Raw genomic sequence first — 15,297 nt, forward strand, 5'->3', positions numbered from 1 at the left:
ATTTTTTTAGTGCTAAACATGAATTGGTCAGTTCTTGATATTAGTTTGTTTCACCTTTCACTTTTTAATCTAATTCACCTGAATGTCAAATGAAAAGGCCATTATTGGCCAACTAGATATAGCTGAGAAAGCAATGTTAAGAGATGTTTTATCCTTTATGGTTTTGTAACAGCTTGTCTTTGAAAGAAAGGCATTTTAGTTATGCAGGAAATAATGACTATTACAACCTCTGCAGGGATCATTTTTAACCAGGAACTCATCCAGAGCAGTCCAGCCTCCTCCGACTCTGACCATCAATGTGCTACGCAGGATTCGAACCATCCTCAGTTGTTGGGAATCTCCAAACTGGAGCAAACATTAAATAATATAATATTACAGCATTAGAAGTACTGATGGACAGAGGAAATCCATGTAAGACATAAATTTCCTCTGTGGTCGAGGATTTTAGCATTTTAAATATGAAGTTGCATATCTTTTGAATCAGTGACTAACAGTCGACTCACCCTGTATCTGTTGGCACTTATTTGCTCCACTTGAAACCTCTTGGGACAGTTACACTGTGCTACCTGTCGGCTCACCTAATAAAGGCAGGATAATGACACCATGAGTTGAAAAACCTCCCTCATAAGGAATACATTAGTTTAACTTTTTCTTAATTATTCCTTTTGAACATGCTCTTCTTACCTCTTCATTGATCTGATCGGCATCCAGTGTTTTTCTGTAGGGATCTCTGCTGGGATGGAGCGCGCTCACAAACTCATAGTAGTCGATGAAACCGTCGTTGTTCATGTCAAAGATGTTGGCGACAGCGTTCATCTCTAGAGAGCTTGTGGGGAATTCTACAGAAGGAGTACAAAGCCTTATCTTGAACACCAGCCATGCAGATCTTAACGTAAAGAGTTAAAGCACTATAATCCAGAATGAGAGCTACATTAGTGTCAGCAATGAACTGATTATTACAGGTAAGAAAGTCTCACTAGAGGCAAGAACATAATCGATGAACTCCTTCTGGCTAATCCGTCCATCCTGGTCCCGGTCGATGCTGCGAAACACGTCCAAGATCCGAGACTTCAAATGACTAATCCACTGTATGTAACGCTTTCGCCAAATGTTAAAGTCAAAGTTTGCAAATTCTTCCATCTGTGGGAAACAGCAAAATATCACAACCTTTTTAAATCTTTGAATGTCAAAATGTCTCTCCTAATAATAATTTCAAAAACATTTTTATTGTTTTGGCCACCTACAATGGTACCAGAGTCTCTCAACGTTATTACAGTTATGTTGCAAAAAGCACAATGACCTCTTTGAGCAATTGCTGGTGTTGTTCCAAGCGGTTTTGTCTCGCCACAGCCAGGAGCCAAAGTTTCTGCCACTCACTGACCAGCTGACTGAGCTGTGGGGTCTGAGGGTCAAGGTGCTCCAGGGGGACTGGTATAGCAGGCTGCAACTTCATAGCACTCCTTCTCTCTGGACAAAGAAAGTCATCATTCATCTCAGTCAAATGATACTGTATGTGCTTGACAGGTCATTAGCAGTGAACTACTCAACCTTTAACCCTTTACGAATGCATGCACAGAATGCTGTTTTCACAGTGGCTTACTGGTGAGGGGCCGTTTGCTTGGGGAAACTTGCTGCTTCGAAATGCTCTTGTGTTTGCAGGATTTTGTGGCATGTTCTACCTCTGGGAACTTTTTATTTAACTCCTCCATGAATACCTGCGGAGAGGAGTCCATAACTGAGACTACAAAGTACAGTAAGCATGTTGTAAAACTGGGGGTTTTGCAGTGCAAACATGGTAAATAACTCGTGCTCTCAAAGAAAAAGGAACTCATACTGTGTGTTGCTCAATGAGTTTTTGGTTATGCTCTGTGGCCTCAGGCAGAGGCTCTTGATCTCTGAGGCTGAGGGCTTCCTCTGCTGATGAGATCCAGTCCAGCAGTCTTTGGACTTCCTCTCTCTCTGTCTCCAGCGCTGTCAAACTGGCTTGGATCTTCTGGCCCTGCTGCTGGGCCCAGGTCTGAACCTGACTCGGAAAACAAAAGAGGGGGAGAAAATTACACAGCTCGCTGTTTATACATTGATAAAATGTCTTCCAGCATTCAAGCCATTTTGGTGACTGATAGCAACAGTTACCTAAACAATCAAATGATTTGTTTTTTAATATAATTAAAGGAAAATAGAACCTTGTGTGTATTACTTTGGCACAAAGGCACTCACTTCCTCGTAGCGTGTCTTAGTGACACTGATCCACGATTTTAGGGTGATTATGGAGTCTGGATGGCAGGAGGCAAGAATCTCCTCACCCAAACACTGGATGTTCTCAAGCTCCACTGCCTGAGCCTGCAAGGCAGACAGCGACTCCTGTGGCGGAGCAATAAAAAGACTTGGATGAGTTTTTTGATGCTCGAGGTAGCCGTCCTTACAGCTACGATCAAGCACAGCTTTGTTTAACTGACCTTCAGCCAAACACTAAACTCTTATCAGCACCAGCTTCTTCTGTAGCAGAGTCTGTCCTTTGCACTCACTGGAAGCTGATAAGCTGGGAAAAACAATAATTTCTCTACAGGGAGTGACAAAATTTTATACTGACCTCGTGTTGTTTGCGGAAGGAAAGCAGACCTTCCTCCTCCTCTGGTATGACCCCGTATTTTAGGATCCTCTCGGCCTCGGTGAGCCGCTCCATGAAACAATGAACGAGCCCGTCGAACTTTTCAGCCTAACAAGAACAAAGAGGGGAGTTTAGCTCCTTATTAGTGCTTCACATCATGTGTTTTTTCATGACTTTTGACAAAACTTAAAGAAACACGACTACCTGTCAGTTTTTGTGCAGAAGCTATCAGTATCAGTGCAAAAGGTTATGTCTTGACAGATTAAGTGACACAGTCGGATCAGCATTTAATACTGAATGTCAAAATTCCAGCTTCTACTTTTAAAACAGCTGTTGCACACACAGGACAGCCTCACAGCCTTTACTATTCGTGTACAACACCTGCTGAAGCGCAGCCTCCAGCCTGTCCTGCTTGCTGACTGACAGTTTGCACACAGCTTCCCAGCGGCCCTCTAGTTCATCCATCTGCTCCTGCAGCCAGTGAGCGTCGGCCGTGCTGCTCCTGGTCAGATCTCTCACAGAGCGCTTCAGGGTCCTAATGCATCCGGCTCGCTTTCCCAACTCCTTCTGGAAGGCCTGAGAGAAAGAGAAAAAAAGGCTAAAACCAACTATTTTATTTTACTCATGAGGAAGGACTGTGAAGAAGGAGCTGCAAATTCAGAGTACAACAAGTAGCACTTAACATTAATTGTACGTATATACATTAATAATACATGTGATATACAACTGTTAGTAAACACTTCATGTACAAGACTGCATTACACCCTCTAATATGAAAATGAGGAAATGAATAACACTGCATTTAGAATGAAAACATTAGAATAAGTCCTGTGGGTTGGTTGCAAAGGCTGATTTTTTCCAAACTGTATTTGTGGGTACCTTGTGTTTGTCTATGAGATTGTTGACCATGTCTTTGTCTCCACCAACAGGTACGTCTTCAGCCAGTTGGGGTTCTGCTCTATACAGCCAGTCGTTCAGTGCCTGCAGAGCATCAGTGAATCTTCCTGAGAACAGCAGTGCTTCCTCTAGCTTGTGTTGCCTAAAAGAAAACAGAAAACACAAACACTTTGAGTACGCTTTTTTTTTTGGTTATTTATCTGTATTAATGTGAATGTTTAGCTCATTTTTGGTAGAAATTCAGTTGTATACGGCATACAGTTCTGTACCTCTCCATGGACTTGCCACTGATGGTGTCCCATGTGTCTTTGAGTTCAGCCATTAAGTTCTCCAGATGCTGCCTATCGTGGGAGGTTTGAGCTCTTTCATGCAGACTGCGACCGCTCTTCAGTGTTGCCTCGTACATGGGCCTCTTTGATCTCAGTAGTTTCTGGAACTCCTAATTACAAGAGCGATCGGCAAATGAGTGACACATAAGTGAACAGCAAAGGTGCTTACACACCATGTTTATAATGTACCTTTTGCTCTGTCAATTGTTGCTTAATCTCTTCGTGGGACACCGCAATCTCCTTATGTGTGTCTAATGTCTGTTCGACCTCTGTCATCCAGTCCACCAGGAGGCGCCAAGATTCATTAAACTGAATGAGATCGAAACATTTTATACAAAGCTCTCCGTGGGTGTGGCACATTAGATTCATATACACGCATGAGAAAGATGAAGGTTACATATCTCTGTATATTAGAGATGAAATATACCTGCTTGGCATTCTTTTTAACATCCTCCAGCATCCTTCCTCTTTCTGAAGTCCGCTGCTGTAACTTTTTGTATCGATCCTGGATGGTCATGATTAGGTTATGAATGACATCACAGTCGTCCTTTCTGCTGAGCTCAGTCAGTCTGAGGCCTGCGTTCTCCACTGTGGTCTTCTTCTCTCCATAATTGTTTACCTCATTCACCAGTGTCTGTATAGATAAAAGAATTTCATAAATGAAAAGCCAATACATATTACAGGGTTTAGATCTCTGGACTGGAAGCAATAAAAACAAAAATACAACAGGTATTTAAAAAAATAAATAAATAAAACCTACTCTGTGACTGTGCAGCTGTGCACAAACTGTGTCCAGAACAAAGCTAGGAGCTGGCAGGTTCCCCATAGACTCTTCACACTTGCTCATCTTAGTGAGTAGCTCCTGGACACTGCTGTGAAACTCCTTGGCCAAATTGAGTCCCTCTGTGAGCTGTGCCTGTAGAAAAAAGCCATTCACTCTGATTTACTGTAATAACATGTATTTGCAATAAAACACACTGGAACTGAAAACAAATCTCAATGAGGCAGCGTGTTGACTGTGCTATATTAAAGGACCTTTCGCTCCTGGACTTTGCTGTAAACAGACGCCCATTTCTGTTCAAGAATCGACAAGCTGTGTTCGGTGCTCGATCCCCGCACAACACCGCTGCTCTCCAGCATCCTGTGAATGGCATTCTTCACATCTGTATAGGTGTGGAGCTTTGACTCCATCTCATTACACAACTCCTGTCACGTCAAGTCAGGAGAGCCAAAGAATTAGAACCAATATCTTCACATGTATGTTTCCAGGATTATAGTTGACATTTTTAATTTTAAACTCTAATCAGCCTCACCAAGTGGGCATTGAGCCTTTCACTTGCAGAGTCCGGCATGCCCCACATGGTTTTAGAAGAGGACAGTCTCAGTTCTGTATTCTCCAACCACTGTAAAAGGTCCTGAATCTCCATTGTAACATCTTGCACCTGTGCCAACACAATATACATATATCGTGCATCAACATTTGTTATAAATAAACTGAATCGTGTTTTACAATCAAAAAGACTTCTGATCCAGTGTAACAATATAATTCTGTCTTCACCTGACTCAGTCTGTTCTCTAATTCCAGCTGCCTTCGTTCAGTCTCACAGCGGACAAACTCCCAGCTTTCATTGAGATGCTCCAATCGAGATTGCAGACCATGTGGACCTTCTGCGGACCCAACCTCCAGCAGCCCCCTGCCTGCCTTGTTGAGGGACTCCATTGTGCGAACATGAGACATAACATCATTCCGCAACACCTTTGAGAAGGAAAAAGGAGGAGGGAAGAGATTTAATGCATATGTATAGTATTTCCGCAATGTATTGCTTGGATTGTTTTGGGCTAAGTGTTTTCTGGTGTTAGTTATTTCTGACTCTTATCAGATGACTCAGATAGGTGGTGTGTAAGCATACAATAAACAAGACACACACATGCAAACACAAAGTTTCCAGCGTTGACAAAGTAGCCTACTGAAAGGCTGGATTGAAATGTTAGTCACAGTATGTCTGTATTTATTAAGGCCACCACCAACCTTGTGTTTAGCCAGCTCTATTTCACATGCCTGCAGGTCAATGCTGATTGGCTGGCTGCCCTGCAGTTGTTCAGTGGTCCTGGAAAGCCAAGTGTGCAGCTCATCCAGTGTGTTTTGGAACTGACCGAGACCCAGCAGAGCACACTCTAACTGATGCTGTAAACATAATGAGTGGATAGTACATATCATTAGAAACATTGGAAACAGATCATTTTTACACATTTATTACAGGCTAGCTCACCTTTGTTTCAGTAAAATGTCTTTTGAAGTTGTGGCACAGCAGATATAGCAGCTAATAGCCACATTAACATTAGCATTGCATCACTCTACCTCCTGTCATCTTCTTACCTGTCTGTTGACAGTCTCTGACTCCAGACTGTCCCAGCGCTGTCTGAAGTCACACAGTGGCGAGATTGAGCCTGGACGCTCTGAGCCTGGAGACAGCCGACACACAAACCGATGGTTCAGACTTTCTATCTCAATCTTCTTTTGGTAAAGTTCCCGCTTCAATTCCTAAAACAAGGGATACCGTACGCAAACATATACCAAGAGAACACATTACTTTTAATAGGCAAAGGTGCCGTTATGAATGAATGTAATTGCAGGTTCTAGGGCAGTATGGAGAATGAACACACCTTGAGGTCACATAGCTGTTCTTTGACTGACTCCAAGTCAGTTCCTACCACGAACTCCTCTGCAGAACTCAGCTCAGCTGATTTCAACCACTCAAACAGTCCCTGATAGTAAAAAGATGTGGTGTGTTATTTAATATAGCTGTGATAATGACATGTATGTTATTATAAATGTATGCATACCATATAAATGGTTTTGTATTGCACTTGGACACATACCTGCATGGTATCTTGATAATGCAGTGCCATCTGCAAGGAGTCCTCCAGCTTTTTGTGACATTCATTCCATAGTTTGCTTAAGTTGTTCCACGTGCAATAGAGCTTTAAGCCAGCAAAAATATATGGTTTTATGTCAGTGCACAGTTTAATCAGCTGAAAAAAATTACTTTCAGATATGTTTCATACTTCATCTAGGCTCTTTGTGACATCTGGTTTGTCAGTATCCCCGCATGCTGACATCAGCTCCATTCCCAGAACGCCAAGACTGTCCAGATCTCCCTGCAAACTGTCTATATCCTCCCTGAGAGTCTATAAGTTGAAAAGATGGAAAAAGTTACAACATGTCTTTCTAACAATATGGGTTCTTCACGCACGCTTCCTTTTAAAGTCTCCAGACCAACCTGCATGGTTTCAAGGCTCTGACGTATTGTTTCAGAGTCTGTTCGACTAGCATTGAGATCCAAAACCGCCTGCTGAGCATCATTAAGAGCAGCTGTGACATCGCCGACATCGCTCCAGTATTTAATGGCAAGGTCCAAGAGTTTGAGCAGCCAGGTTTCCCTCTCTTTAGCTTGATTATGTGTCTCATCCCAAAGCAGGGACAAGCTGGACACTCGCTCTTGAATTGCTGGGATCACAAGGATATGGCAAGCAAACTGCTTAGAATTTAAACTTTTCCACATAATAAAAAACATTGCAGCTTGTGGTTTTGTGTGTTTTCAGGAGATCTGAGAATATGGTCACCTGTGCTGATTGATCCATCCCCAGCAGCCCGAGTGTTAGCCAGTAGTTCACCTGCCTGTGTTTTGACGCTGCTGAGGCCTAACTCAAGTTTGGACAACTCAGCCAAGGTTTGCTTGTTGTCCTGCAGCTGCTCTTGGATTCTTGGCGTGAGACCTTGAAGTAAGGTGGGTGTCTGTATGCGACTGAGCAGGCGGTGTAGACTCTCTTTGATAAGAGTCATCCTCTCGTTCAGCTAGAGGAATAAGAAAACATTAAGCTGTGAACCAGTATAGGACAAACTGGTGAACATTTCCAAACAAAGATTCTTACCTGAGTGAATCGAGGCAAGGACTCCTCCAGTAGATTGGCAGTCTCTCTCACGCGGTCTCTAATAGCTCTATGCTGCTCCTCAGCCTCTGTGGCCTTGCGGCAGAACTGATCCCCCTGAATGGAGTTTAGTTCTGACAGGCGTTTTGCCAGAGAGCATAAACGTGCAATCAAAGGTCTATGTTCAGCTATAGATTCCCGAAGACCCTAAGCACAAGAGAGAAAAAAAAAGTTTAACAATGCAGAGAGCACTTTATTTACCAGAAAGCATTTGAAATGGACAGGGAAAGGTTAAAAATCCCTTTGTGTCACTTGCAGTGACAGGCCTGACACAACAGGAGAGTAACCCTGTCATGAAGTAAATTACATTAATGAACTATGGTTTAACAGATTAGCACATTTACCCAGAGAAAAATAGTGGCAGTGGCTATAAAGTCTGAAAGGACTTCATTGTTCACCAGCACAAAAAGGGTGATGAAAGAAGAGAAAAGCTGGCACTCTGATATGGGAAAGCAGGTTTCTTTACCTGTAAAAGGTCCTGTTGTTCCCGAAATGCCTCATAGCTAATTGTGGTGAGGGACAGCTGGCCAATCAGGGTCTGAGTTTCTTCCAGCCACGGTGAAACCTCAGCAAAGCCCTCAGAGAATTGATGGAGGAGTGACTGAGCATGCTCAAGCTGCAGGACCACGTGGGAATTGGTAGCTGAGGTGGTGTTGCATTGTTCTTGTAAAGCCTCAATTGGGGTCTGCAGGAGATGTAACAGTGGAAAAAATACATTCAAACCTCCCGAGTCATGTATGTGTTTGCTTCATTGATGAAATTTTAGTTGAGAGTGTACCCGAAGATCGCCAGTTTCCCCTTCATCGCTGTATGTCATCAAGATTTCAGTGATTTTTACCATCTTCTCAATATTGAACCGATGTTGTAGAATCTCAACTGCTAAAATCTGTACAGGTAACATTATATCAAGTTAAAATCAAGTTAAAATCAGTTACCAAACATTCCTATTGATGGACTTATAAAACTGTAGCATGTACTGTATAATATATCGTGTCTGTGTGTGTGTGTCCTGACCTTTTGCTCATAGACCTGTTCTGCGATGAGCTCTGGATCAAGATCAATAGTTTTCAGCTTCTCAAGTTTGGCTGCTGTATCTTTGAACCAAGCTATCTCCTTTACCACTGCCTTTTCCAACTGTTAAAAATACACAGTATTGTCACATAAACAAAACAATTATCATTCAGATACAAATAGATATGTTCTGAAGGCTTCCAACATCTTAAGTAAAAAACACCATGTGACAATAAAGAAATTACACAAAACCTAATGGCTTTCTCTCAGAGTCTTCAGGTCTCAGTTAAATCTTAAAGTTCATGAAAGTGCTATTAGAGCAAGACTGTCCTACAACAACACTGACTTGATGGCAGCTAATGCTTGGTCAAAATTAGATCAGGTGACAAGACAACAATCCCAAGTACGTCAAGAAACCTACAACAGACAGTCCCAGTTTCTTCTTGGGAAAATGAAATGCCAACCCCAGCTCCACAATAATATGACAGATTGATGAAGTCATATAGAAGCAATTACTTTATTGCTGCTTAGATGGCTCTTTTGAATTTGGTGGTGTACTTAGTTCTTCACATTACTTTTACAGAGTCCTGTGAAAATGTTTTTTTTTTCCACATATTACATTAGCTTTGCACTTCCACTTTTCAATGGCGATCAAGTGGTATTTCCTTGTATAAACCCTAAAAACCTTTAATTATGTGTAAACATTACCCTTTGTCTCTCAGCTGCACATAGTACTGCATCTCCAGCATGAGTCTGTGCCCCTGCTGCCCCCAAGAGCTCCCGCTCAATGCGACCCAGCCACAGGTGGAGGTCCTCTTGGCTGGAGGTACAACGACTGGAGGCCTCAAGCGCTTGTTCCAGTCTCTGCAGCACGTCCAGACTGCTCAGACTCAGCACAGAGCAACGAATACGCAAAGCATCCATCCTCTCCTGGACTTGCTGGGCTTCCTCCTCTGAAAGAAAAGGTAAATCCAGATTTACACAGTAGCCATTCATCAAAATAACCACCAGCATCACGCTTGGCAGGTGTACTGCTGAGGATGCAAGGAAGTGCAGTGTTTGGTTTGAAGTTGTTTGAACGAGTGGTAGATCACATCTCAGTCTTCTCATATAATAGTGTTGATTAATCAAGGAGTTATCAAACAAGCGACAAGGGACAGACATGGGCAGAACTTCTATTAATACATCCATCTACAATAACTAATTTAAAGATGTATGTAAACATTACCTGATAATGCTTCCATTAGCTCATGACCTGACTTCTGTATTTTCCCTAGTTCAGCAGTTTTAACTTGAATTTCTTCAACAACAGCCTGAAGGAAGAAAAAAAGTGTTTAAAATGTATTGTAAAATCTATTCTTCTATTTAAACAATACAATCCACCTTTACTTTGCATGGCAGTCCATTCGCTTTAGATTTCTAACCTTGGCCCGGTCGGAGGCCTCTGTGAGATGCAGCATTACTCTTTCTGCATTTCGAAGTTCAGCTAGAGTCTGTTCCATAGATATGAGCCATTGCTGCAAGCTGTCCACTCCTTCCTGGAAAAGCTGGGCCCTGGGAAGGATGAGCTCCAGGCTTGCCCTCCTACGAAAGTCCCCGTAATCAGTGAGTGATGTTTGTCTCGTGATGCAGTCTTGTCAAATCAATATTGATAGTAAAAGTGGTTCACCTTTGTTCTGCTTCCTGTTGTAGGGCCTCCCACTTCTGATTAAGAGTGGATAGTTTGACCTTTACTTGCTCCCCTTCTTCTCCCACATGGGCCTCCACCAGCTGAGTGCCTTCTGACATCATGGAGGTCATACTACGCCTCCGGTCTGTTAGGAGACGCTGCAAGAGCTGTGAAACAGCTGAACATCTCAGGTGAAGTGATATTATGTGGAATCACAAACACTATTGATACTGCTATACAGAAAACCTATTCTTAACATTTTATGTACGATTTCTGAGAAGCGACATTGCTTGCACCTAATGTTAATATTTCTCAAAGCCGCCTCCCCTTTTATTTTTGCTTTTTTTGTTTTTCTTCCTGTTTTTGTGCCAGTCAGTGAGGGGGGAGTCCTGTTTCACAAACCTACATTATCAAGAACCAGACAGGTTTCACCTCCTCCAAAGAGCGCACAATGGGTGTGACTGCCGCTGAAAGGTGAGAGACTTCCCTGCTTTTATATGCCCTCAGGACATGTAGACAAAGACTTACTGAAGCTCATTGTGGTGATAAACACCACCCATTCACTGCTGAATAGAGCAGATTTACCTTAAAACGGAAGCACTAGAGCATTTTCCATGGATTCAGGACATCTTCCTATAGGTAATTCTTTTTGCCCGCTGCAGAACTCAGTGGAAACATGATGCGATGTTGAACATAACAAACCTTTTGTTCTTGGAGCTGTGCTTTCACCACTTTCACCTCTGATGATGGGGGTTTCTGATTTGCTGTGAGCTCCTCTATTTCTTTGACCCATTTAAGCAAAGCTTCCAGGTTTTGGAGAAATGTTTCAGAATCTGTAGAAACATCCTTTAGTGCCAAGGCAGATCTTGTTCCCTTGACAAAAGACCACAACATATCAGTATCAATTTCTTAACTGTGAATAAAAAATGTTTTCTTTAAAACAAGGTTGTTTCACCTGAAATATAATCGGCTTAACTACAACAGAAATATGATATGGGTAAAACCTACCCTCCATTTATCCAGGGTGGGATCCTGATCTGAGCTTGAACTTTGGAGCTGCAAAGTAAAGACAATCCTAGTGTTTTGTCAATTCATAAACATTTTGATATAGAAATACCCAAAAAACATATTGCTTGTACAGACAGAGAGAGTTCTAGGATAGAAAGAATAATGTAAAGAGTGAAAAGAAAACCAGATACAACTTCTCATATTTGAGAGTCAACCTTTTTTTCAACCTCTGCAAGTTCCTCCGCGACACCATTCAAGACTCTCACGGTTCTGGTGACAATCGGGTTCCCTCCTTTATCTCCTGGTGGATACTCTGTCACTTCCACAATTTCTGTTACAGTTGTCTCTGTCACCTCTGTCACTTCTGTGACCTCACGTGATGCCACATTCTTCCAGGACCAGGGGCTTCCTTCTCTAGAGTCTCTCCTCTGGAAGCTGGCCCTCCTCTCTGCAGCGGTTTTCTCTGGGTGAGCCAGAGGTGATCTGGCGAACTCAGGAGGCACTGTCCTCCTTGTCAGTGTGCCATTTCGAGAGGTTTTTATGGGAGACGGGCTGCCTTGCCAAGCATTTTCTAGAGTACTGGTACTCCTGATTGTTGACGCAGGAGAGCTGTGAAGGGGTTTATCTGAAATGGGAGTTTCAGCTCCCTGCTCCCTTTTAAGATCAATTTCCTGGGGTTCCTTGTAACTCTCCACCTCTCTTTCCTTGCTCGCATCATTGTTGGCTTTGTCTTTGATAGTCTCTTCCTTTTTGGCCTCCCCATGTTGCTCTGCGGGCTGCCACTCTTTTCTTCGTTGGTAGCACTCCTTCAGAAAGTCCTCATCTGACCTGACATGCTTGGACTTCTGGCCCAGGCAGCTGGGCCGGCTGATGAGGTTGCCCATAATCCTTCAGCCCAGTGGCTAATGAGGTAATAGGTCAGGTAAGGGCCAGCGGCCATGCATGCGGGAGTTTCTTCAGCTACCTAAAATAAGACAAGGGGGTCATCATGCAATGAATAATTGCTCAGTTTGTGAATCCACAAAATAATACTTATTTTAAAAGCATAGCTTCCCAGTTTCAAAGGCACGAGTTACTCCTTGCATAGCTTACACGTCCAGAAAACTGCTAACAAATAAAGTAAATCAGTGTCTCACATTCTCCATTTGCTACATTTCTTTGCCAGTGTTGCCCTTTTCTTGGCACTGAAGGACCATAGGAAAATGCATCAGAGATACTTGGCCAGGATACTCCCCATCCCTTTGTCTAGATTTCACATAAACACCCGCAAACACACGCACTCCCCTCTATGTCACATCACCAACCGAAATATTCTGGGCTTAGAAATCAATGTGACAGGCTTGTCGAGGATCCCACTGTTGAGCCTGGCACAGAAAAAGCAGTGGCAATCAGCCAGCGCTTTCTGTAACTCAGCCTGGACCAGTCCTGGGAAAGCCGCTAAGGATCTGATCAAATATGACAGCCATTAACACGCAGACATCGCCTTTCTAGAGGGTGACAACAAGAGGAGGTGCAGGAAAACTAAGCGGCATGAGAGTAGTGGGGGAGTTGTTGGTGTAACAGACACCAATCAGTAGCATACCTTACAGTATACACTGTTATTACACAGACTGATAGCTGGTGACCTTTATGGAAAACTAAAGCCTGACTCTCTCCTATTACCACACTACTACTGCAGAATTCTGAATACAAAAATGATCTGATCACCATCTAACCTGATCAGAATTACTACATGAGTGACAGTTTACGGTGTTAGCCTGTCTGCCTGTCCCTCAGCTCAGTGCCTTCATTGTTTTAACAGGAAGGTTAAAGGTGAGAGTAATTATCTCGGTCTAGTGGAGCTGAGGTGAGCCCATCAGGATAGCACAGGGAGGGGTGCTGTTGGAGTTAGGTCCTCCCTCTGAGTCATGATTGGACTGGTCCATTCAGAATTATTACAGGTCATTTCAGGTCATGCTTGGTGACTAAAGATCTGTGGGGGGCCTCTATGGGTCATCAAAGAGGAAATTGGGATGTTGGCTCCTCAAACTACTGAGAATGCGGAGGATGTGGATGTACAGTGCTATAAAGATAGACAGTTATTCTGTATATTACACCCATAATCGATTGCTAAAAAAATAGCCTGTAGATGCAGCTTCTTTATTTTTGCAGCTTCTTAGACAAAAAAGTCTACAGCCAAGGAGAACGTCTCTCTACTGTCAATATACAAAACAAATTTAAATCAGATCTGCCTTAGGCGGGCTTTTTAAAGTCCTTCATTTGGTTCTCCTTTTTTGTTTGACTCAATTCTTATTTATTATATATATATAGCTGTATGTGTGACGATGTTTGTGAAAAGTTTCATTCAAATTGGCACACCCATAAAGGAGCTAAGGTTACATATGCTTGATCACTGTAGTAAGATGAAATCTGACAGTGTTTAACTGGATGGGAATCTAAATATGACCTATGTTGGTATGATGCCTCCATGTGCATTAAGCTAGCAATTACCTACATCATGCATGTTTCTGCTGAGCAGATGATGCAGTTAAGAAACCACAGGGGAGTACACAGTCAGATCAGAGAGTAGTGCCCAGACAAAGCCCCAGCCTGAAGATCAATGATTACCCAGTTAGCCCAGATCACTGCCCAGCAGTCTCCCGAGGAAGCGAGAGAGTGTCTGTGGCTCTGTCAATATGGGTTAACAATTCAGCAGAGAGGGTGTGCCTTCTCTGGTTACCGCACCACATGTGTGGTCGTTTACTAAACTACACGGCTGCTCTTACAGTGATTTCACAGCACACTGTGTGAGGATATGCTGAGGACCACTTTCATCACATGCTACAGTAAAAAGGAGATTCTGTTTGAAATACACAGGCTTATGTATTCTTATTCTCATTATGTTGCCTTGACCCCTTCGACCTGATATAGAGTGAAAAAAACAATAATCATTCGGTTTTTAAGGAGGACATGTACTAACACAGTGACCTACATTATTTCATGAAAGAATCCCTTCTCAGCATCCCTGGATCTGATATACACCTCTCACCTTTTTGCACAATGGTAGTTGAAAGGGAGCCAGGCAACCAGAGAGCCACTCTACTATATAACTGATATTGACCTAACCATCCCATCACTTAACCACCTTTAAAATGGCCCTTAATTCAAATGGCCCTTTCTCTGCTCTCAGCTGTGATTTATGATACACGACTGCAGTCCATTTCCTGATGAATTGGATTATGACTATAGTAAAGGGACTTGTATATAGTATAAAAGCACGAACATCAAAATTAGTAATATTCATTTATATGTGTGTATGCATTATGAGCATCTAAAATACCATATAGAGGATATTTGTATTGTATGTTTTTCATCATATTTATACACTGATTTGGTGTAATAAGCTCGATACGAGTGGACTGGTAATTAGTGGCGAACAATAATCATCAATCAGAACAGTAGAGCCTTAATGTTGTGTCACTGTTGTGTGCTGGTTTCTTTTGAGGGAGGTCCTGAAGTAGTAATCATTGTAGTGGTCCCTAATCAGGGATGGCAGCTGTGCATTCACCCATGAGACTCATAACATTTTAGGGTGGATAATGTACAAGGTTGCACACTGTCCTCTAAATGTGCAATACAGCACTACTATATAAAATACCATGTGCTAGTTGTAGCTGTTGTAAAAGGGGCATGTCTCCATACAAGGAATTGAGAAAATGTTCACAAAGAATATATAGCTGAACTAAAAAAAATACACTTATGTACTTACATTTGAATGATCCATTCATATTGATGCTTTGGAATAT

General features: G+C 42.5%; 1 protein-coding gene across 6 annotated transcripts in view; it reads right to left on the minus strand.

Annotated features, from left to right (window-relative positions):
• Positions 1–15,297, minus strand: part of macf1b (microtubule actin crosslinking factor 1b) — a 30,549-nt gene that overhangs the window by 2,241 nt on the left and 13,011 nt on the right. For 3 of the 6 annotated variants that reach the window (XM_040012631.1, XM_040012632.1, XM_040012633.1), the window contains 36 exons: positions 11,728–12,476; positions 11,513–11,560; positions 11,207–11,377; positions 10,505–10,671; positions 10,260–10,419; positions 10,064–10,148; positions 9,544–9,788; positions 8,839–8,958; positions 8,603–8,710; positions 8,291–8,509; positions 7,768–7,971; positions 7,459–7,690; positions 7,116–7,342; positions 6,901–7,023; positions 6,715–6,816; positions 6,499–6,600; positions 6,212–6,376; positions 5,864–6,019; positions 5,393–5,590; positions 5,148–5,276; positions 4,870–5,040; positions 4,595–4,750; positions 4,262–4,468; positions 4,024–4,143; positions 3,775–3,944; positions 3,488–3,647; positions 2,990–3,184; positions 2,591–2,716; positions 2,218–2,361; positions 1,835–2,023; positions 1,601–1,715; positions 1,301–1,467; positions 978–1,140; positions 685–839; positions 504–578; positions 228–345 (listed from right to left, as the gene is read on the minus strand). In XM_040012631.1, the coding sequence (XP_039868565.1) occupies positions 228–345; positions 504–578; positions 685–839; positions 978–1,140; positions 1,301–1,467; positions 1,601–1,715; positions 1,835–2,023; positions 2,218–2,361; positions 2,591–2,716; positions 2,990–3,184; positions 3,488–3,647; positions 3,775–3,944; positions 4,024–4,143; positions 4,262–4,468; positions 4,595–4,750; positions 4,870–5,040; positions 5,148–5,276; positions 5,393–5,590; positions 5,864–6,019; positions 6,212–6,376; positions 6,499–6,600; positions 6,715–6,816; positions 6,901–7,023; positions 7,116–7,342; positions 7,459–7,690; positions 7,768–7,971; positions 8,291–8,509; positions 8,603–8,710; positions 8,839–8,958; positions 9,544–9,788; positions 10,064–10,148; positions 10,260–10,419; positions 10,505–10,671; positions 11,207–11,377; positions 11,513–11,560; positions 11,728–12,396 (6,061 nt within the window). In that variant the 5' untranslated portion in view covers positions 12,397–12,476. The remainder of the gene's footprint in view (positions 1–227; positions 346–503; positions 579–684; positions 840–977; positions 1,141–1,300; positions 1,468–1,600; positions 1,716–1,834; positions 2,024–2,217; positions 2,362–2,590; positions 2,717–2,989; positions 3,185–3,487; positions 3,648–3,774; positions 3,945–4,023; positions 4,144–4,261; positions 4,469–4,594; positions 4,751–4,869; positions 5,041–5,147; positions 5,277–5,392; positions 5,591–5,863; positions 6,020–6,211; positions 6,377–6,498; positions 6,601–6,714; positions 6,817–6,900; positions 7,024–7,115; positions 7,343–7,458; positions 7,691–7,767; positions 7,972–8,290; positions 8,510–8,602; positions 8,711–8,838; positions 8,959–9,543; positions 9,789–10,063; positions 10,149–10,259; positions 10,420–10,504; positions 10,672–11,206; positions 11,378–11,512; positions 11,561–11,727; positions 12,477–15,297) is intronic. The other 3 variants (XM_040012636.1, XM_040012635.1, XM_040012634.1) reach the window with 1 other exon arrangement.

Source organism: Simochromis diagramma, unplaced genomic scaffold (genome assembly GCF_900408965.1).
Source record: "Simochromis diagramma unplaced genomic scaffold, fSimDia1.1 OVJJ01000618.1, whole genome shotgun sequence".
NCBI lineage: Eukaryota > Metazoa > Chordata > Actinopteri > Cichliformes > Cichlidae > Simochromis > Simochromis diagramma.